The sequence below is a fragment of the Sander lucioperca genome, chromosome 8 (genome assembly GCF_008315115.2).
Source record: "Sander lucioperca isolate FBNREF2018 chromosome 8, SLUC_FBN_1.2, whole genome shotgun sequence".
Classification (NCBI taxonomy): Eukaryota; Metazoa; Chordata; class Actinopteri; order Perciformes; family Percidae; genus Sander; species Sander lucioperca.
Window position 1 is genome coordinate 7,725,699 of NC_050180.1, and position 24,398 is coordinate 7,750,096.

At 40.9% G+C, this 24,398-nt stretch overlaps 1 protein-coding gene across 3 annotated transcripts in view; it reads right to left on the minus strand.

Moving 5' to 3' along the window:
* tmeff2a (transmembrane protein with EGF-like and two follistatin-like domains 2a) overlaps nucleotides 1-24,398 on the minus strand; it is a 135,142-nt gene that overhangs the window by 35,187 nt on the left and 75,557 nt on the right. For all 3 annotated transcript variants that reach the window (XM_031291275.2, XM_031291267.2, XM_031291258.2), the window contains exon 4: nucleotides 21,812-21,838. In XM_031291275.2, coding sequence (XP_031147135.1) covers nucleotides 21,812-21,838 — 27 coding nt within the window. The remainder of the gene's footprint in view (nucleotides 1-21,811; nucleotides 21,839-24,398) is intronic.

Below are 24,398 nucleotides of genomic sequence, written 5' to 3' on the forward strand. Positions count from 1 at the left end.
TGAGTAGCTCATCATCACAACATCATTTGGATTGTATAATCTTCTAGAAACGATGACCGCTGTCAGATGATTTTCTAGAGCCACGTTTTATTATTACTTTCCCAAAAGCATGACCTGATTAATGCTAAAAAGCAACAAAGTGGCCCTTTAAACCTGTCTGTGTATATACCTCAGGCAGGGAGAAGAGACAACAAAATGAGGAGAGTGAAACCATACAAGATAGAGAGCGAATAAATGTGTGAAAATGAGGACGAATAGGATCATCATTATGTTTGGGTGCATGATACCGCAGGGATTTTGACTGAGCTTTACTGGTAAAGTTGGCATGGGGTTAGCAGAGACTAAGGGTGCTTTCACACCTGAGCAGTTTGGTCCGTTTTAACCAAACCCTAGAGCTTTTCATCGGATAGTCAAGTTCCTTTGAGGTAGTGTGAAAGTTCATTCAAACTCTGGTGCGGACCAAACAACCGAACTCTGGTCCGCTTGAAAACAGGGGTCTCAGTTCGCTTCCAAGTGCTCTAGACTTTGGTTTACTTAAGGTGAAAATTCAATCCGACCCAGATATAGGAAGTGAATAAAAACAACAGTGCATTTATAGCCTGCAATTTCAACCTTGCACACAATTAACAGACCTATATATCATTTTGACCATACATGGCTCGTCATGTGTGTGACATCACATCATCATCTCCCTCTCATCAGGACCGCCCTCTCCTTCACTCGCTGTCTTGCGAGCTGCTCAAATCGCCTTCTTCTAAAATAATACAAGCACTAAAGCAAAAATTTGAAAACCCAAAACGTTATAAATTTCAATGCCTTTACTGACCCTTGGTGACAGGAAAAAAAATGTTTCCACCATCTGCTCATAAACAAATTAAAACTGAGTATTCCACCCTCACAAGACCTGCATTTACTTGCTGACATATAAATGCAGTTAAGACAAAAAGTTTGCTATGGCTTTGAACTGGCATCGGTCCATGCTTGAATCTTATTTTGAGGCTCATCTTTCAAGCAGACAGGTTGATTTGTTAAAACATTGCTTTCATACTGAAGCAGATATCAGGAACAACTAGCCAGAAATGAAGTAGCTCTCCTGTAGGACGCTACGATTAAGAAGCTTTTGTGTTCACACTGACTTTCATTATCTGACAGTTTTTTCAAAAGCTCCATTTATTATTTTGCTATATGTCTCGGAGCCATTTAGGAGCACTTTAATCAACATACGCATTTGACCAGGGCTTTCAGAGTGCAGAGGAAGATATCGGTTGTGTTACTTTAGAGCTACAGCGTTTTACTTGAAAATTTCCTAGATGTGAAAATGAGAAACTTAAATATACTTTTAGGGCACAGTGCTTGACAGCACACAGCCAATTCAAGAAACGATGCTAAACAGTGATTTAGGAAGGGATAGCATACCTCCTAGGAATTATTTGTTGAACAAACCACGTGCTATTATTTTGGTATCAAAAGTCAAATAGACAGAAAGGATGAGTTCTCCTTCAGAGGAAATCTCTGCCAAAGAAAGCAACAGCTCAACAGCTATAACAATCATAAACGTAAAGAATCATTGTGACAAAACGAGGCAACAAGACGGCCGTGGTGTGGTCCGACGTAAAACCGTAAATTTTCAAGATTTCAAGATTTTCAACAGATCAACTCTGTTGAAAATCTACTCTGCCATCGACAATGTGAAAGGTGTTGATAGTGTTAATGAACCTACAGAGAATTATCACCTGAATCTGCAGCTCCCTTCAGCTTTACGAAGCTTTATGGTGAGTTTCATCTTATTGTCGAGTTGTCTGGAACACAACTTGACTGTTTTGGTTCACAGTCACTGCTCTTAAAGCAGCTGTTTTCAGTGGGAAAAGCTCTAATAGCCCACTGTGCACTGCCTGCTCAGCAACAAACGGCAAATATACAGAGCTTGTGACTAGCTGGTGACAAGACATGTTTAGCATTACTTCATGTCAGACCATTCACGCTTAATTTCTGTTGATTCTCTGATGACACCTCTTTGACAGGTGTAGCTCATATTTTCTAATTGTTTCAGGTCCTTTAGTACGACTACTGAAACTTCTAATTTCCCACAGCAGGACTTGAGGATGCACCGCGTGAAATTCTACTTTTTTGTTAATGAAATTTGCCCACAAACAGAGCGTAACAGGTAGCCTTAAATGGCCATTTTAGGGATTAAGATTATGCTAATGATCAAATCTCAGGAACAACTCCTCATGAACAGTATTCATCAGGCTAAAACGAGCAATTTACGACAATTTATGCTTGTCCAGTTGGGAGAGTTTGGTGAATCTGACTTGAAACCCTTTTATGAACAAACCTCACGGAACTAAATGAAAGTTTTAGGATAAGAACATGAAAATGTTCTTGCATGAGGCTTATTGTGATTTGGTGAGCAACACTGAATGTAACTTTTGCACAGAACCAGGACTGTGGCTTTTGTTCCCATCTCATAGTGTAGTGTACTCATGTCATAAGGACAGAAGGAATAATTACAGTTACCAATAACTCTTTCAACTTACAAATGACATTTAAGTTTTGTGCTAAGATAAACTTTAAGGGAATCAATAAGCTCAACAAAAATATAGACTTGATGTATATTGATATCAAGTCATATAAAAAAATTATATGATGGAATGTTTAGTCATAGAACAATGTATGCACCTGTAGGGCTGGGCAATATATCGATATTATATCGATATCGTTATATGAGACTTGATATTGTCTTAAATTTTGGATATCGTAATATCGTGACTTGAACAAGTGTTGTCTTTTCCTGGTTTTAAAGGCTACATTACAGTAAAGTGATGCCATTTGCTGAACTTACTAGACTGTTCTAGCTGTTCTGTTATTTGCCTTTACTCACTTAGTCATTATATTCACATTACTGATGAATATTTATCAAAACTCTCATTGTGGAAATATTTTGTGAAAGCACCAATAGTCAACCCTACAATATTGCCGCAACATCGATATCAATGTATCTGGTCAAAAATGTTGTGATATTTAATTTTCTCCATATCGCCCAGCTCTATGCACCTGCATGCACACCTTCTCTGAGTAGACACTCCCCTGACATCCTCATCTAGTAACCCTTCTGTCCTTGGGCAAACACACACTTTAGCGGTCTTGGCACAGCAATGCCCCTTCTGTCCCCATCACCTGCTTGCTCCATTATGCATCGGTGACAGAAAATCTCGGGAAATGTCAGCCTCCAGCCTGCAACTGCTCTGTACCAACTCCACCGGCGTCGGCTGGCAGCACACTGAGCCCCACCATGCCACGTCTAATCTCGCCACTAGCCTGCAGGGGCCAATCTCACACCACTGAGTGTTGGAGAGGAGCCTTGGACAGCCGGATGGCGGAGGAGTGGTGGCAGGGTTTGGTCTCAAGGGAGGGAGAGGAAGAGAAAACTACGAGCTAATGGCTAATCCTGTGTGCACAAGACCACCAGAGAGGATTGGCCAGGGCTAAAGAGAGAGCTACAGGGGATAGAGGATTGGGGATTGGTGAGAGGAAAGCAGCTGGGGGAAAGGGAGGATGAGTAAAGCCATACCAAGGTGTAAAGAGTATGAGCGGTGGGAGGAGGATGAGCAGAGGCAAGAGCTGGTGGTCAGTGGTCCAGATATTTGACAGCACCGATATCTGCACTGTAACAATCATATAATAAAGGAAATGTAAGCAGTTTGTACATCACGGTGACGTGCGACATGATATGCAGTCCACATTTTACTATGAAAAGAAACCAAAAGCATGACCATGATTGTTCTCTAACCTTACCTACGTTATTAGCTCCCTAGTCTCGCATTGACAGCTCTATCTCCACACTGCTGAGGAGTAAGGTCTGGCTACAGCACAGTTACATTCTGGGATAGGAGAAGAAAAAAAAAAACGCTCTGGGCTGTTTGCATTTCTTTAAACCAATCACAGTCGTCTTGGGCGACGGTGAGCTCTGCAAAATAGTCTCGGGAAGGAACTGGCAAAAAAACACGCCACATACATATACATATTAAATGAAGTTAACTGTTCACACAATACAGTAACGTGAGCTATTTAAATTAGCTGGATATATTGTTAAACATAATCTGCTCTCACCAGTGTATCGCAGTGTGTACTTCAATCAACTGTACACAGCAATCCCACCAATCGGTCTCAAAGCGTCCCAGTTAGAGTAAATGTTGGAAACATATTCTTTGTAAATCTTTACAATCATTCCCTGAAAGAACCGAGCAGGCCTGCCTTGTTGTACGATCCAAATTTGTGGCTTGCTAGCTCAAAGTTTGCTGTTGTTTTCCATAGCGAAGGGATTTTGAGAAGGACAACACACAGAGAACGGAAGGGGAGGGACGCGTGAGCCACGCGCCAGATATCAGGCTTTATCCTGGAAATGTACTTCCATTAATCCAGACTATTAGCTTCCCAAAACTTAACAAAGTAGTTATTTTAACCCAAAAATGATCTTTTCCTTAACTTGACCAAGTCGTTTGTGTGCCTGAACCTAACCAAACCTTAACATAGTTTTTTTCCACATAATACAACAATGATTTTAACAGTTATGGGTGTCAGATCAGAAAATGTTATGCATCGTTCTGGAAAGCAGTTACAAGCAATGCATTTTGTCATTCAATTTAAAGGACTTGTTGCTCTCAAGATAAATATCTGTCTCTTTAGCTGCGAAATGCTCCACTTTATTCACCAGCTAGTTGCTATCTTTGTCTGTTTGCTGTTTGGTGCCAAATAGGTATATTACAGTGTCTTTATCAGACATGAAAACAGCTGCCTGCTGTGTCTGGAATTGAGAGCAATGAGACTGAAGAAAACCGTAAAATTGCAAGCAGAAAACCAAAACAGTAACCTAATAGACTGTAAAAAGTTCTGTACAGCAGAGAGGAACTGCAGAGTTGAGTCATCATTTTCTGTGGATTAATCACTACGACGACACCTTTCACATACATGTAGTCATTAGATCCATTCATAATATAAAAATATTGATTATACCAGCTTTAAATACTAAATCAGTAATGAAATTAAGGTCAGATTTAGATGTAATCTGATATACTGAGGAGCAGTCCATAGAGAGTTAATCACAGTACATTACATTCATTTAGCTGACACTTTCATCCAAAGTGACTTACAATAACTGCATTCAACCATGAAGATACCATCCAAAAATAGCAGGAATCATGTGAATACATACAATTAATCCAATAATCAAAAACTGGCTTAAGTGCTACATTTAGACCCCCTGACCTACAGGAAAGGCCTTCAACAGCCATGAAAAGAGCTCATCTTTATCATAAGTAAAAAAGAATGTGGCAGCAGCAGACTTTATAAACACTTTTAACTTTTATTTTTACTTTACCTTCTCACAGGTTTCCACATTGAATGCAATTATTGTTGAGAATGTTTATCGATTTTTGCAAAAAGCGTACTGCCAAAGAATTCTGTTCAAAGTCTGTTCATGGATTGACTGACTTTTCTATGGCAGTGAAAAGCATCAGAAGGTTAATTGTGGCAGGACAATAAATATTCCAACAGAGAAAAGAAGCTCGGACACAAAAGTGAATTCTTTTTGTGATTATGACCATTTTTATCTCCTACGAGCCACGCTGATGGGTTTAGCTGCAACACAAATCAATCACGGTTCTAGACATTGGTGGAAGCATATCTTGAAAAGATGAAAAGATCTTTACAAAATGTGTTAATTGTCTCGGTGGCCTTATAATCAACACCTACAGTAAACGTCATCAACAGCTATTTAACATGAAAGGCTTGTTAACTAATGTATTTTACCGTATTTATTTATGCGATTCAAATGTAATAACCTTTTACAAAATGTAGAAAAATAATGATTACGAGGGAAGAAGCTGAAATTGAAGAAAGACAGAGATTACATTTCATGCTTCATGAATATGCATTCAAACATAACCAGTATTTATTCAAATATAGACTAACCTTCTCTATACAGCAGATGTGACGCATGATATACAAATGTATTAATTATCTACCGTACTTAGATGTGTTACAAAGGCAAAGGCCAGCGGGGGAAAGACAAATGTAATTAATAACTTTTAGAAAAATTCTAAACATCAGTAACAGTACGTGGGCTTTAATGTGAGCACAAAGAAACTTTCCATCTTCTGCAGATGAATGTGAGAACACCCTTTCAGTGTCCAACGTGCTTTTACCCTGTAGCACTTTGAGATTTGTTTTAAATGTAAAGTGCGTTAGAAATAAAATGTATTATTATTATCATTATTATTATTATTATTATTATAAGTCTGCACATACACATCATTCTGCACAGGCATATTCAAACATTACAGTGAAGGAATAATATGTTATTTTGCATCTACATTTACAGTCATACCAGAGAGAACCCTAAACAGATTGACAGAATGAGGCTCCCTATTATCACCATTATAGCACTTATCTCCACCTGTTGTACATTACAGGTGAATAAACATACTTAAGAGGTTTTTTTTTTTTTTTAAACTAACTGAAGTTGAAGGAGATGAGGCGGATTGACTAAGTGTGTACACTGTGTAGCCTCTGCTGAACAAATGCATATGGTCTTTATTAGTCTTCACTTCATCTTGCAGAACTTTCCCACTGCTTCTGTAATGTAAGTAAATAAACATGTTGATTGTACCTTTACTGCCAATGCACCATCCCAAATCCCAAACCTCAGTATGATGATCTGCTTCTCTAATGTAAACAAACCACCAGCCATGCTGGGCATTCCCAAAGCACAACCTATAAGTTCTGCACTCAAAACACAGAGCCATTAGCACGCAGAGTTTCCCCCCTTTACGCGGCCCGAGGGATTCACCCGCTCCCCCCAGGGAGGAGCGTTGAAGCCCAAAAATAAACAGCCTTCAGATGTTTACATATGGAGCACAACGCTGTTGAAGGCCCGCAGAGAGTGAGTGGAAATCTCATTTGCACTGTTGATGAGAAGAATCAGAAAATATCTGCCTTTGGTTCATGGCGATCCAAACTGTACTTGTACTTGTGGCAGAGGGAAATATTACAGGCGCAGAGCAAAAAGAATAGATCGTATATTTAGGCAAAACTGGAATGCACATTTTGCTCACATTGTACACAATTTTGTTTTTACATGTACAAAATAAGGACCTATGAAATACTCCATTGTAGATAAAATCAACCTTTGATATTTAAAGTGACAGTATGTTGGATATCTGTGTTTCTATAATGCCATGTTTTTTAATTTAAACTTTAGAATAATGCACAAAATGGAGACCACTGTTGGAACACTTGGTATGTAATCATCTTCTTACTATATTAATGGCTTCTATAAACAATGAAGATGAGAAAAAAAACAACTATAAAACACATTATCTACAAGGTTTCCAGCAGATATTACACCTTAGCTGTGAATATAAGTCCCATATAAAATGACCTGTTCTGGGTTACTGCTCAACTGACCATCAGCAGAATAATAACTGCTGCAATTATCTTCGAGCAAGTGAAAAAATGTTCTCCTCGGTAGAATGACCCATAAGAGAAACTTCACTATCTCCTCTCTCTCTTACTTTCCTTCTTTCTTTCTTCATATCTGGAATTGAGGCCAACATCTCTCTGTGAGCCCATAACTCAAATTGCTTTGCTAGCATTATCCAGCCGCACACAGCCTCTAATGAGCTAGCTCGCTGGTGGCAATGACAATGAAAGCTGGGCGTGATTACACAATTCTGGGACTTGAGCAAACTGGAACTTGTGGAAAATGATCTGGGGAAGGAGAAACTCTAAAAGAGGAACGTCAATTGAACTTAGAATCCAATACCTAGAAAAGGAAAGGGGGGGAAGAAATCTCACAAGCATATCATCATAATGACTGAAAACCTATGGTGTTATGAAAAAATTGGACATGTTACAAATAATAGTAATAGTGGTTATAATACTAGTATTTTTAAATCCAGAAATACACTGAAAAAACTAGGCTGATGTTCCATTACTAGTGCTTTTATCAGGCTTACACAAGAAGGCATGACCCGACCTAAAATCCCCAGGGGAGGGCCAAAAGGCCGTGTGATGTCTCCACTGCTGCTGTATGAAGGATTATGAGCCTTCATCTATCTGGGACATCCTGTCTGTTTCCCTGAGTCCAGTCTTTACAGCCACGACAGTTACACTGTAAGACTGTGTGTATACAGCAGATGGTTATGGCACAATATAACTGAATATCACTGAGCTGATATATAGTTTGCCAGGTTTCCACCGGAAAATAAAGATACAATCTGTCATTTGTTTTATTTATCCACTGTATGTTTTGACATTATGAGGAACTGCTGCTATACAGTATGTGCAGTTTTACAATCTACTTTTCTCCAGTTAAATATGATGCTTCACGACTGCTGACTGTCAGTTTACACTGAAACTGGAACACACACACACACACACACACACACACACACACACACACACAGCAAGACACACACACACACACACACACACACACACACACACACACACACACACACACACACACACACACAGAGATCAAATTCTTTCCTAAAGTGCCCACCTGATTCCCCTGTTCCCTCTTAATCCCATTCAAATATTGCAATTACAGGAAAAAAAACCCCAATCCTCCCATCCCTCTCTCCAATATCTCTCCATCCCTCCCTTTCCCTGGCCCCAGATTTGGTGCAATCTTGCTCCAGTCCCCGAGCCATTCTCCGTCTCAGCCCTGTTCCATTACTTTCAGCATGATAAAAAAAAAAAAAATATGACAATAAAAACCCTGATGCTGGTGAGAGCAAGGGCTGGCCCAGAGGTGACCCTGCTATTCTCATCAGCCTCCCGTCCCACTTTTCACCCACCTCCACTGATAGAGCTGACACACAGCAGCTTATATTCGCCCTTCTCACACTAGATACTGTCTGAACCTGACCACCACCACCACCACCACCTCAACTTATCTCATTCAGAGACCCTGCTGCACGCACACGCACACGCACACGCACACGCACACGCACACGCACACGCACACGCACACGCACACACTAATGTGCAATTTTCAATAATAATGTCAGTGTTAGGATTGGATACGTCCCCACGGAGAGACAAAGGAAAAGCAAAAAGCAGCAGAGGGGAGTGATTGGTAAAGGAAAGTGTGTGAGAGAGAGTGAACGTGTGCGGATGAAGGGATCTAACGACTTTGCTTCTATCTCATTTGCAGATCCCATCCCTCTCTGTCTATATTACAACGTTATCCCCGTGCCAAAATAAAGGCTTATCGGCCAAGCTTCTCTCTTATGCACTGCCTGAACGCATGCTCCGTGAGACCGTGAGATAGATCGGTTCTAACATAGCGACTGTCATGGTGTACTTTTCAATGAACCTCATATGCCCTTCCTTTTCATGTGCTGTACTCTGTGAGGAATGGGACTGTTTGTGTGTACAACATGTACCAGAACAAGGTCCCTAACCTTTTATCTTTAGTTTCACAATTGTCTGAATATAAATTGAGTATGTAATGCTGCTGTTTGGTAGATGTTTATCCAAAGAGACTTGTGTACCAATGAAAACATTAGGTTTTAGCGTAGGAATGACAAACTGTAGCTTAGCACTGGTTGTGTGTATCACGCACAAAGCTTCTGGATTTAAAATGTTTTAAATGACATATTTTAAGCAAAAACAATATTGAAGATCTTACAGCGGTTAAACCACAGCTTTGTTTGTTAATGCTGCTACACTAACTAGCTTTCATTAGCACCTACGTTTTAGCAACTATTGACATTTTTCCACTACGTGGTATCTGCTCGACTCGCCTGGACTACTCGCCTTTTTTGGTTTTCCATTACGAAAAAAAAGTCCCTGGTACCTGCCAACAGGTACTTTTTTTAGTATCACCTCCGTCGAGGTTCCAAGCGAGCTGAGGCGATACCAAAAGGTGACGTGAAAACCTGCAGACTACTGATTGGTCGGAGAGACCAGCCACGCTCGCCTCAGGCATGAGGCGGTACTAAATCTGCAATGGAAAAAGGAGGACGGGGCATCGCGGCCGAGTCGAGTCGAGTAGAGTAGTAGAGCTGGTACTAGCAGTGGAGCCATAAGCGCCATAAAACTACAGCTAATCATGTCTTTGCAGGTAGAGGTGAAGCCCATTTAAGCTTATTTATACATTCTGCATCATCAGTGAAACTGCAAAATAAACATTTCCGGAAATATCTAAGGAGAGCACAAAGTTACAGTTCTACCTTTGAATTCATGAATTATAAACCCAGTTGCATGGTTTCATATTTGTTTTCTAATTTCAGTCTTGCTATGCTTGTAATTTATCTAATGTTTGAAGCTTTTCTCTGATAGACGTTTGTAGTCCTGGAAACCACTTACATGGTCAGCACTCACAATCTAGTGTCTCTGTATGGGATAAAGCTGTTCTCGTGGGCTTGGTCAATGGAAATTCCACCGGATGTCCCTCATTTTGGCCGGATTTCCGTCATCTTCCTCTTTCTTTGTGTTGGCGTTCTAAACTCCGGTGAATTTCTGAGGACTATGGTTAACTGCTCCTCAGATCTCTGCAGGGTAAATCCAGACAGCTAGCTAGACTATCTGTCCAATCTGAGTTTTCTGTTGCACGACTAAAACTACTTTTGAACGTAATGTTCCACCAAAACAAGTTCCTTTCTAGACTATTTTGCAGAGGCACCGTTGCTCCGTCCGGTGCTTAGCACCGCCCAAGACGACTGTGATTGGTTTAAAGAAATGCCAATAAACCAGAGCACGTTTTTCTCCCATCCCGGATTGCTGTGTGGACTAACTAGACCCTCCTCGTCAGCGCTGTGGAGGAAGGTCTGGCAAAGGGAGACTAACAGAGGTATAACCAGACAGTCAGCTGATGGACAGTTGATAATCAACTCACCATCACCGGACGGAAAAAAACACCAGCCCATTAAGCAAACACCATTATTCCATTGTATTGTCGTGTAAGTGTACAAACGTATACAGCGCATTAACGTAGGTGAACATGTACACGTCTGCTTGCTGTGTGCATGTAGCTCGGCGGATTCATAGTGTTTGGGATATGATCTAAAATGTGGCACTGAATAATTGATATTGCAGAAATTGTTGAAACAAGTCAAACTTCTCCTACATTAACCTGTGCAATAAAATGTAAGAATGTCAAAATCAGTAAGGTTCAGACTTTTCAACAGGGCTGGAAGCCTATCTGCCCTTGTGCTTTCACCTGCCTATTAGGGTGGAACATATTGGCTAGATAGGTTCTGTGTGTGTGTGTGTGTGTGTGTGTGTGTGTGTGTGTGTGTGTGTGTGTGTGTGTGTGTGTGTGTGTGTGTGTGTGTGTGTGTATGAGTAAGACATGCATTATAGAATGACCAAATAGGACACACACACACACACACACACACACACACACACACACAGGTGGGCTGGCTGTGGTGAGCCTTATCGCTATGCTACAAAGTGGGAAGATTAGATTACTCACTTCCCTAAACCTCTAAGTTGGTTACCATAGCAATAGCAATAGCAATGTGACTGGGGCAGCAGCTGGTCATTGTGGAGGCTGCTGAAGCCAGAATGGATGGTGGAACAATCACCAGGGGAAGCGCAGGTCAGCCAGCTATTTTACCTCAGTAACTCACCATCCTGTTCTATTCTAGTCTAACTTCCAATTGTTTCCAAAGTCAGAGCAGGCAAACGGGCACCATGACACCCAACACTGAGACTGTGTCAGCAAAGCAGAGATTATTCTTGATTATTCTGAATGTCAGCTAATATTAGGCCTAATACCGGAGTTGCTTCACAATATTTGGAAAGTCCATAACATAATGGTGTGGAGGGCTACCTCATCAAATCATTTTTGTGCATTGCTGCATATCGACCAAGGGAGATCAATTGAAATTGAATTCATAATTGCACCAGGGTGGAGCCTCGCCCCTTAATTCAAATTAATGAAGTGCTTGCAAAACCATAGTGTTGTGGGTTTGATCATTAGATTAATTACCCCAATCAGGCCATTGTATTTCACTTAAGCCAAGTACTGTGCTTATTCTTTCATTAGTCAACACTCAGGAAAGTAGATGTAAAACAAAGGGTAGAGGCAGGGTGTATTGCATGTGCAAACCCAAATCTAATATCATTATCTATCCAGAGATACTGTTCATTGTCATCAGTAGGGCTGCAAGTAACGATTACTTTCATTGTCAATTATTTTCTCGATTAATCGATTAGTTGTTTGGTCTATAAAATGTCAGAAAATGATGACAAATGTCGATCAGTGTATTCCAAAGCCCAAGATGTCTTGTTTTTGTCCACAACCTCTTTAGTTTACTGTCATAGAGGAGTAAAGAAACTACAAATTAATCACGTTTAAGAAACTGGAATCAGAGAATTTTTACATAAAAATAACCGATTCATGGATTATCAAAGTAGTTGGCGATTCATTTGATAGTTAACAACTAATCGATAAATCGATTCACTTTTGCAGCTGTAGTCATCAACAATGATAGAATGACAGAACAGTGATTTTAATAGTCTTGAGAGTACTGAAGGACTTGTGCTTAAAAAGTCTCAGGCTGAACAAAGCTCAGCAATTAATTAGAGAGACACACAAAGGAAATCAGGTAGCTGAAAAGACTGAGAGAGACTCTTCCAACAATGCCTCGTAAATACTAGAATTAAGACTGCAGACAGACTGATTCTCTCGCGCTGCCGCTAAGGACTCGTAATGAAGTCGTTTTTTACCATTTAAACAGAAAAATGGCTCTGATAAGTTACGGGACGCTGTTCTGACCTTGACAAAGCACTTCATTTAGATAAGAGTTACCCTTTGAAACCGCAGTGAAATGAGGTCACTTTAATGCCAGAAGCAGATGATGACAGAGTTTAAATCTTTGACTTTGGGGCTTGTGGCGAGATTGTCCTGCAGCTCCTAACCAGTGTTCTGGTTGGTTTTATTTGGGACTAATTTAGGTTTACTGGAGGAATTCTTTCAAAAAGTACATATTTAATATTGAATTGAAAAAGCCACAAACCTAAAGTACATTTAGGGCTTTTAAAATATAGTGAATAATTAAAGTTACTGGTTGAAAACTAGCATTTTAACAGGCTGGATTCTCTATAGAAAGATATTTTAGAGGTTCAGTGGTTAACTTAACGTACATGTTTGTTGGCCAAGCTAGCTGCATGTCTTTAGGGATGGCAATGTTGGTCCGTCAGGATGTCAGTCCACAACTTTTAGACTTAATCTCGGATCATCAGACCTATCTGCACAGCACTGTGTCAGCGCTGGAGTATGGCCTGGCTACACCGTTTATCTATTCTGCGATAAGAGAAAACCCGCTCTGGCTTATTTGCATTTCTTCATACCAATCATAACCGTCCTGTGCGGCGCTAAGCCATGGATGCAACGACGATGGGAAATAGATAGAGATAGTGTGTGTGTGTGTGTGTGTGTGTGTGTGTGTGTGTGTGGGGTGGGGGTGGGGGGGGGGGGGGGGGGGGGGGGGTTATTGAGTTATTATTATCTCAATAAATAACTTGCCATTTTTGACTCTCATTTTGTAAAGACATTCTTAGTTCCCAGAGGATGAATCCTAATCACTTTGAGGATCCCCTGACTTTTCCTCTTGCACCACCATGTGGTTGACATGTGTATAATGTATAATGTTATCACTGATAATTTCTGTGGGCCCTATTTTAACGTGATCTGAAACGCAAGTATCAAACGCCAAACGCAAGTAGCTTTGTGGGTGGATCTCGGGCGCTGTTGCTATTATACCGGCGGGACAAATGACTCTTGCACCCGACGCAAATCTAAAATGGGTTGGTCTGAAGTAGCTACATTACTCATACGTGTGGTTTGGGCATAATGTGCAATAAACCAATCAAAGCGTTATCTCACATTCCCTTTAAAAGCAGGCGCGATTGTTCCATGGCGGATTGCTGTTATAATGACGGATTTGCTAGGCGCACGCTCTTAATACATCCATGGGTGCACGCCAGGAGCGGTTCACAGCCGAGGAGACCGATGTTTGTTATAGATTTTTCTTTTTGACAAAATGTAAGTAAAGAAATGTCACAAAGATTTCCGATGATTTAGGCTCACTCCCACTGAATCACGAGGTTATGAATGCATGGTGATATTTTTGCATTGTAGTCTAACATTAGACCGGGATTACCTCACTATAGACGATGCAGCTCTTCTGCCTCTCCTCTCCCGTGCTGCTGCTGGGGCATTTGAGTTAAGTGGCATCGACACATGCAGTTCAACATCACATCTCCTTAAGTCCTCTAATATTTCCTGATTTATGTCATCAACACATTCATGATTCATGGAAATGTTGTGTAAAACAAGGTCATATTTTTCCTTGTATTTATGTATGGTTTGCAAAAATGGGAACCGCTGGGTCTGTGAGATGAGAGAAGCAAAGTGTATGTGCGGTGTGCACACTCTACATTATGGCCGCACCACTGACTTTAGACTAGGTTTTTCCTGGTCTGTGGCAGAACTGTTTTCTGAAACTGCCAAATAGCACTAGGGAACGTTTGCGCCAGAACACACCTCCTCTTTTTGTTGAACCGCCCCCGGGAGTGCAAATTCATTCCCTAATTTACCGACGTGAGTCTGTGGAGGGAAAAGTCCACTGTGCGTCGGGTGCAAAATAGGAATGATACATGTGTCGGTGTACAAAGTTTATTGCGCTGGGTGCAAGATAGGGCCCTGTGTCTCTGTGTGTTAACTTATCAGACAGGAACATGCATCTCCTACCCCCTCTCAACTCCTGCCAATGAAAACCTTACAAGTCTTCCCAACCACACACCTCTGGCTAGCCACAGAAAACTATTTCAGAAGAGACACCCTCCGCTAACAATTATACCATGGAGAATTCTCAGTAAATGGTGATTTATAATCTTTACATTTGGTATAGGGCAGCAACAGCCATTCTCTCCCTCCCCTCCTGAAGCTGACCATGATTCTTACACATTTTACGACTGCTCCCACCTGAATAAAATTTCATGGCAAATATGAATCTCTCTTACAGTTTGGTTTTCTTCACAGGGGGCATAATAGCTTCACAGAGCTGGCACTGTGTCTGTAGCCTTGCTCAAAAAACACACTGTACAGGACTTTGTTGAGACCCACAGACATCTTTTAGGTTTAAGGCTTTGGTTGTCCTTTGTTCCTCCGTGATCATGTGAGTAGCAACTCAATTTCCCCACTGTACAATTTGATTTGGACAAATGTCTGATTTCATGTGACCAGACTCACGTCCTTAGGGCATCTCCCTGCACAGTTGATTTGTGGTCTCACTTATTAGATCAAATAAACAAGAGAAGACACTCTTAACAGGGGTAAATGCACACATGCATCGCAGCTAGCCTGCATACACACATTCACACATATAAAGCCAATGAAACTGGCAACTACCCAGCTGAGCGGCGCTTTATGTGTGTAGATTTATCATTGGCCATTAAAATACGTTTGATTTTTTTTATACCGGGATGGCTCTCCACTGCCGGTTTCCTCTACAGGAGTCCAACCCACTTTTTACAACCACTTTCTTTAACCTTCTCCCCTGCTCATAAAACACCAGCAGCTCTCCTCTTCCTCCACCCCTGCCAGCTCCACTCCTCCTTCCCGTTTCCTTCCCTTCTGTCTCTTCTACTGTATCTCTCCATCTATTCTGACCTCCGCTATGATTCTATCTATATAGGGTGTGTTTGTGTTTCCCCTCTTCCTGTCCTTGCCCTCTTCTTTAGCCTCTCACTCCCCTACTGCACAACTACCCTCTCTGGCACTGAGCTATTTTGTCTTAATTGTCTCTTTTCTTCCAGTATGATCGATTTGTCACATTTATCAGACAGTTGGAGAATAAGGACAGTCCTCCAGCTTATTTTAAACCACCCAGAGGTCTCAAAAAGGTGAGCGTTGATGATGAGCTTCCGTTGGGATATTCAGGAAAAAAAAAAAAATCTATCACTTGATTTTAGAGGATGACGGCTTATTTTAATGTAAAAAAAGACACTGAACTCTTCAACCTTTCCCTGCCTGATGCTTTACTGTTCATCTCTGCTGTTTTCTGTTATGATGGCACAGTCAAGGGCTGTAATACAATTCTACACCCTAATGCACTCTGTTTACACTCTATGTTTTGCAGGGCTTTAGTACTTGAGTCCGGAATCGAGACACTTTTCTGTTGACTTGGACTCGTCTTGGCCTCGTTGGTATTTGGACTCGGACTTGTCTCAGACTCTGCCATTGGACTCGCAACATATTCTAGTTGGTCTCGACCGAGTCCAGCACTATGTGCTTTTGTTCTAAAGTAACTTCCTCCTTCAAAACAAAACCATTGATGAAGCGCGCTCGTTCAGAAAACAGGTATTAGTTTAATTCAAAGTCGATCTAGAACAGACATCGAGATGGTCTCCTGCTATACACCTGGCTGCATCACATACCTCAAATAGTTAACCCTAACCAAAAATAGTTGATATACTGTCTCTCACATCACATAAATTATGAACAGGTAAGTAGGTGGTCTTGAAGAGGATTCTTTTTTTCATTTGGACTCGGTCTTGACTAGGGTTGGGTACCGAAACCCGGTTCCACTATGGAACCGGTTCCTACGCAACTGGTAGGAATCGGACTGGATTAGAACGCAAATTTTGGTTCCTCATTTCGGTTCCACTTAATGTGTCGACTGAAATATTTTCCCTCTGTCGCTCCGAAACGGACGTAAAAATATCACACTTTCTCTGTAGTCTACCGTTAGCTAGCTATCGTAAATGTAGGCTACTTTTAAAATGCCATATTTTCACTCTGGGCTCACCAAAACGGACGTAAAAGCATATTAACCATTCACTGCATGTGATCGTTAGTAAACATATCACATCTTTCATGTCATTTTTCAGTTTTTCAAGAATCGGTTTAGGAATTGGAATCGTTTTAAAAGTACCGGTTCGGCATCGGAATCCTAAAAATCCAAACGATATCCAACTCTAGTCTTGACTTGGACTCGAACCTCTTTGGACTCGGCCTTGACTAGTCCTGGTCTTGGACATGTCTAGGACTCAACAAAGGTGGACTTGACTACAACCCTGATGTTTTGCATATGCGACGATGTTTGTCTATATAAGTGTGTGGCAGGGCTGGCCTATAGCTTGCAGCGGCCGAGTTTTCTTTTCAGACCTAGTTGGCTAGTATTGAGCATTTTGTGAATCCAACCAAACTCTGCAGCCTCCAAAATGACTATAAAGCTGAATCAACGCCTCTCTTAAACAGAGGTTGGATTATTGATTGTATTTTCAAATGGTATGTTTCACATTTAGCTTTACAAAGTAATAGAATAGAATAGAATATAATAGAATATATCTTTATTGTCCATGTAAATGTGTCTTTGGCTCACCAAACCCAACAAAACAACAACGTGAAAAACAGACAAGAAAGGCTTTCAGGATGAGGACCAACTTATACACTATCTCCGGTAACATTGCTGGGGCTGCTGGAGTGTGAACAACCCAAATGGAATAAAGAGCAGGACAGAGCCAATAATGTTAGCCTAAACTCTGAAAGCATCAAGGACTGGCTCCCACACAGTGGGCAAATACTACACCGGGATGTGCTATTGTGAACAGGGCTTTTGTAATGTAACCCCACATGGCTCCATTGCAATTACATTCGGTCTCTACTGTAGGTAGTAAGCTATTTAGCTGGGCATGCTAACATTTGCAGCATAAGTTAGAGCAGACAAACACACTGTTTAATCAACTTTTTACACTTTTGCAAACACTCAAATGCTGTGTGCTATACTATTTTTGAGAATATATCATGCTCTCTTTCCTACTCTTTTTATTGTAGACGTTTCCCTGGGAGGCCCGGCATTTTAATGCAAGTGAGACCCTGTGAATGCTTTATTTCTCTACAATTGCAGGAAGTTATGATGGCGCCTCGCAATAAAATGCTTTAAAAAACTCTCCAGGGAAGTGTGATCCTTGTCACAATCTACAACACAGCACAGAGTTAGACTTAAATGGCATTGGTAGATGGAATAACAAGAAAAGAGACAAATGCTCATGTCAGGTTTTACAGCCCCCAGGTTTAGGTTATGCTTTTTACCCTGCTGCCTCACAAGGATCCTTGCCAAGCATTTTCAGATGCAAATGTTCTGAATATTGTGTTAAGATGTATGAAAATGTCTTTTCTCCTCATGTTTCCTATCGCTGTCTCCCCTCCTTCTCTCCCTCCATCTCTCCATCACTCGCCTTCTGTTTCTTCAATTCTGTTATCTATTTTGCGACTGACTCCTCAGGCCATTTCTTTGTCCATCACCCCCCCCACCCCCCCACCTTCGCGCTCTCTCTCAGTCTCTGTCTGTCTGTCTGTCTGTCTGTCTGTCTCACTCTCTCTCTCTCGCTCTGGTTGACCTAGCACCAGTTTCATTTCCGCTCGTTCATCCGTCTGTCCGCCCGCCTTTTTTTTTGTGTGAACTAATCTCTTTTCCAATCTTTCTCTCATATATGCTTGGTGAGGCTCCATGTGTGAGAGTTAATGAAGGAACTGCATGGGTAAACACACAGGACGACAGATAGAAACGGACAGGAGCAAATATATGTACGTGTCTAAAAACATGCACTGACAGATGAGCTTGACTACCGAACGGGTACTGACGTTAGAGCCGAGTCTTGTTAGTCAATTACGCAACAAATTGGAGTCTTACTTGAAAGACAGATTATTAATCAGATGGAGGTTTTATATGATTAGACACTCACACAAAAGTTATTCAGAAAACGTCACTCACAGCCCTAAGCTCTTCTCCATCTTATTACAATAAACTCTCACACACTTATCAACCCCTTCCAACGCGCATCCTCGTTCAGCTCCGGCGTTTATTAATTGCAATGTTGGTCACACACTATTCTGAGAAAACAGCCACGGTACTTCCTTTCATTCAGCAGTGTGAGGAGAAAATCTAACACTCCCTTAACAACCTTAATTACACAACCCTAAATAAGCAATTTGAAGAGAACAAGGTTCCCGTACCACACATATCGTGTACTGTCTTTTCAAGTCCTTTTGAAACTAGCCCTGAATTGTTGTGTGTGTATAAGTGGATTTGTATTTTGGGCCTCCCAGCTGTACAAAAAAACGACCTTAGTCAAATAATTCAGTTTGAGATTAGGATTCCCAAAGGACTGTGCCAATACTGTTTTTGTGAACCGTGTACAGGAGCGTTGTGTAATTGCTGAACATTTTCCAAAGCATACTTTGTGTGTCAAATTATTTCCTCTCTTTCAGGCCATAAATCTCCAGATGATCTGAGAAGTATCTTGCTGAGACTTGAAAATAGCTTGAGAGAGAAAATCCATCACAAGCCTTTATTTTTATTTTTTATAATTTTTCTGTCACAGTTTCATTATCATTTACTGCAGCAGTTGTGAGTAAAGACCGTTTAAAAAAAACAACAACTCTCCTTTGTGATGCAACCAAGGCCACATTAATATGTTTTTTTTCTTTGTAAGCACTCCCTACTACCCTGTCAAGTTAGAAATAAACAACCAATTATAAAAGCAATATGATGTATATTGATATAGATATAGCAACACAGAGAACGCGGGCAGGCAGAGGTAGCTCTTTTGTTGCTTGACAATCTGCTTTAAAATTAGAATGCAGAAATAACATTCATAAAAAATGATGTTGACTGTTTCTTGTGTTCATGTAGGTAAGTAGACCTGCTGACTCAGCTGCTATTACACACATTACATACATTACACACTACGGTCAGTTTACCTTACCTTGCAATTACTGTTTCTGTATTCTCCATAGTTTTCAATTTTTTGTTTTGTTTTTATAAACCTCCTATTATTATCAATAAAGGTTTATCTTATTTTATAGGTCCTATGACATGCTGCTTTTTGGATGCTTTTATATAGACCTTAGTGGTCCCCTAATACTGTATCTGAAGTCTCTTTTATATAGACCTTAGTGGTCCCCTAATACTGTATCTGAAGTCTCTTTTATATAGACCTTAGTGGTCCCCTAATACTGTATCTGAAGTCTCTTTTATATAGGCCTCAGTGGTCCCCTAATACTGTATCTGAAGTCTCTTTTATATAGGCCTTAGTGGTCCCCTAATACTGTATCTGAAGTCTCTTTTATATAGGCCTCAGTGGTCCCCTAATACTGTATCTGAAGTCTCTTTTATATAGACCTTAGTGGTCCCCTAATACTGTATCTGAAGTCTCTTTTATATAGACCTTAGTGGTCCCCTAATACTGTATCTGAAGTCTCTTTTATATAGACCTTAGTGGTCCCCTAATACTGTATCTGAAGTCTCTTTTATATAGGCCTCAGTGGTCCCCTAATATGTATCTGAAGTATCTTTCCTGAAATTCAGCCTTGGTGCTTGCCCCCACAAGGTGGAGGGTGGGGGTGTGGCCTTGACCAACTGCCACTTTGCTTGTTTGCAAGCCATGATGTCTCTCCCGTTCTCATGGGTGGGCCAAATTCTCTGGGCGGGCAAAACAGAGAAAAGGGAGGTAACCTTCCTCCTTATGATGTCATAAGGGGAAGATTCCAGATTGGCCCATCTGAGCTTTCATTTTCTCAAAGGCAGAGCAGGATACCCAGGGGCCACTGGGGGACCATAGGCAGGCTGGGGGAACTCACACTAATGTTAAAAAACCTCATAAAGTGACATTTTCATGCCATGGGACCTTTAAAGTAAATGGCTTATGTGGGGACAGTGGTATGAAGTTGTAAACACAAAATAAATTCACATATCACATTATAAAGCTGCTATGGAGAATTTGAGTTTAATGCTGGGTAGGTAGTGTACGGTGGGTTTTTGAGGTTTTTTTTTCTGAAGACAGCTGCCCGTTTCATCTGAAACCACATTATGAGAGTGGTGACACTGAACCAAAACACTAACATTGCGGCCCATCAAACCAAAACAATGAGCTCGAAGATGCTACAACACTGTAGATCTGAAGGAAACTGCAGAGTTGGCTGGTAATTATTTCTGGATTCACCACCACAGGTTTCCCCTTTCACATGGAAGTAGTCATGTGATCCATTGATAACGTAAAGACCTTGGCGAAGCTAAATTGCGAAGCTCTTTAGCACACGCCAAACATTGTGGGCGGGGCATGGTGTTGCTTATGTTTATGTTGTTTTTAAATATCTAATTTCCAATGCTATGCACTATATAGAGGGAAGTCTAAATCTTGCGTGCAGTGTTCGACGGTCATAGTAATACACGGCCCCGTTCATCGTTGCTTGCACCTTTAATTATTATTATTATTATTATTATTATTATTATTATTATTATAGCAGATTTAAATTAAACAATAAGGTGTATAAATGCAATTACACTAAACAGTAGCAACCAAACATTATAAGTTACGAAAACACTGATTTTGAAGGTTAAACTGGTTTATTCCGTGTTTTTATCAGTTGAACACTGAAGGAATCCAAACCGGGAGAAGTTGACCGCAATGACAGCAGTCATCCCACGCCACTTCACGACGTCATCAAACTAAGTCTTTTGTTATTGTTTTAAATGAGAGACTCCTAGTGGCAGAAAATTACGTATTGTACGCTTAAGTACATTCAAGTCAAACCTGTTTGTTTTTGTTTAAGGCCATGGATTTCCTTGAAATAAACTGAACTTGTATGGGCTTACAGTTCACACGTCTTTCCATAATCAGCATATTATGCTGCTGTCAGTGGCGGAAGACCATAAGCCTAGAGAAATACATTAAAAAGCAGCGCATGTGGAGCTAGAGCAGAGGAGGAGGGGAATAATCTTACCGTCGTCTCCTGATCCTGAGCCTGCATCTGCGGAGGAGAATAAACAGTTATTAACCAGAGGCTCACACAGCCAAAGACATTAGCTGAATAAGCGTGTGTGTCTGCATATGTAAGAGTGTGTCTAGGCCAATGTGAATATCTGCTTGTGAGTGTATGAGTGTGACGAGTGAGACACTTTGTGTGCTTGTGGGTGCATTTGAGTGAGAGGAGAGTTCTCTAAAGATGGAGCAGAAAGTGATACTGAGAGTCCGATTTTCAAAACTAAAAAAGTGCAGGGTGCCGTGGGGCTTTGAGCATCATGCATCTTCTACATTCTACAGCAGTGCATTGATGATAACTAGGGCTGGGATGAAATGCTTCTGTCCCGATTCGATTCTTTCACGATACATTGTTGCCGACACGATATGTATTGCGATTTTCATTTATTGTGATTCTACAAGTACTGCGATTCGATAGTATTGAGACTTTCTTTTCCTTCTTTAACAAAAACAGAAGTTGAATAATACACTTCTAGAGACAATATATCATGAGACATTTCTAAAAACTAATTGTTTATAAAAAAAAAAAATAAAAAAAAAGAATGCCACATGTCATTTCATTTATGAAGAAGTACATAACATGGATTTTCTGCATTTTCTGCTTTTGGTTAGAAAACAGATATGATGTAGTCGTCGTTGGCGCTACCGTATAAACATTAAATATTGAGGTGAATCATTGGTACAAATAAAAAAATAAAAAATATTGATTCTAGGGGAAAAAAATCTATGTAAAAAAAATGGTCTGATCATGACACATACGATTTTCGATTTTTTTCCCCCCACCCCTAATGATAACACCTCCAACTGTGGACCTTTCCGTGGTAGGACTGACAGAAGACACTCTGTTTCCAGTTGTCAATGTGTTCTCCATGGCTCTCACACTGAATCTGAGTAAAGCTCCCTCAAACACATTGAGCTAACTGAACTGTTTAACAATACGGCTGTGAAAGGGATACTGATGAGCACTTCGGAGAAGAGGCAGCGTGTAACTTGAGCCCAGCATAACGCGATCTGCTAAAATGCCCAGGGCCAGAGACCAGACGCAGGGCCTCAGAGGACTGTAGGGGGATAATAGCTCTGCTCCATATGAATACTCATGTGAGAAGGGTTTAGAAGAGGTGCACACACTAAACATGTATGGAGTCTGACCAACAAGCTGTCCTGATACTTTAATGACATAAGCGTTGGGTCGATAAAATGCATTTCTGACGTGTCTCCAGTGGGATGATTCTTTGAGGTCAGTGCAGCAGACGGTCAGTTGTGCCAAGGGAAAGTAACTCTCAAAACTACCAGTCAAAGTCTCCGAAATGAAGGTAGATATGAACAATTTGACAAGCAAATTTGATTTGTTTTTTGAAATTTTGAAATCAAATGTTTTGGAAAAATACTTTTTTTCTCCTTGCTCCATTTATTAGTGCAGTTGTGGGAGTAGATGTTTTAGTATAACAAAATAAACTGTGGCAGACAGCAATGCACGTCGCCACTGCTTTCCCCCTCAACCCATGAAAAGACACTGATCTACGGACTGAAAGCAACACAGACCGTCACCAGTTTTCACCAGGATTGTCAATTTTCTTTACAAAAAAAAAACCCACCATCAAAATACAATCAGAACAATGCATACCACATAAAGATTACACACATAGTGGCTTTAAAATAAATCCAATAATCAAAAACTTATCAGCAAAATGTACAGTACTGTACATTTCTAAAGGTCGATGCTAGATTATGGGACTCAATCAGCATTAGACGCCCTGACGACCATCACTCTGCTTCAAAATGAAGTCTTGATGCAAAAGGTGGTATATGTGTGTCAGTGCGAGCAAAAGGGGCTGAAAGCAGAGTATCACAGTGCTGGACTGAGAAAAGGGGGATTGTGATTAGGGTTGGGTACTAGGGGTGGTACGGTTCATGAAAAAACATCCAAACCGCTCGGTTTGCTTGTCTCGGTTCGGAGTGTGTGTGCGTCGCACGGTTCGTCAGTACACTGTTAATGTGCACTAACCACTTACCGCCATAGTGCCCACTTTCGACACCTATGTTAAAACACTTACTGGAAACGACCATAGACAGTATATAAACGACAAGGGGGGTGAGCGTGAGGAACGCAACACATGGCAGCTGATTGGACGAACGCGTCACGTGGTTCTTGCTGCTCCCGAATTTCAAAACAGACTATAATGGTGTCTCGTTCTGAATACGATCTCGTATTTTACGAAAATAGTTCACCGAAAAGTGTTTCTGAAAACATTTTAAGTGAGAAATAGGCCATACAGTTGCTGAATCTGTCTGTTTTTTTTTTGATCGACAAAGGTCAGTTTAAAAGATTTTCGTCAGATTTTGAGAGGCGGCGAGCCGAGCGCTCCTCAAGTGGAGTGTGGAGTGCTGCAGGTCACGTCACATGCAGAAATGTCAAGTGGGAGAGATGAGGAAGGCTGCCCGGAGCTGGAGGATGCTCCAGCGTCGTATATAGTCTGGTGTGTGGGAACATTTTGGATTTCATGTTACCTATGATGACAGCGGAAATCAAACAATAGATAGAACTGCCA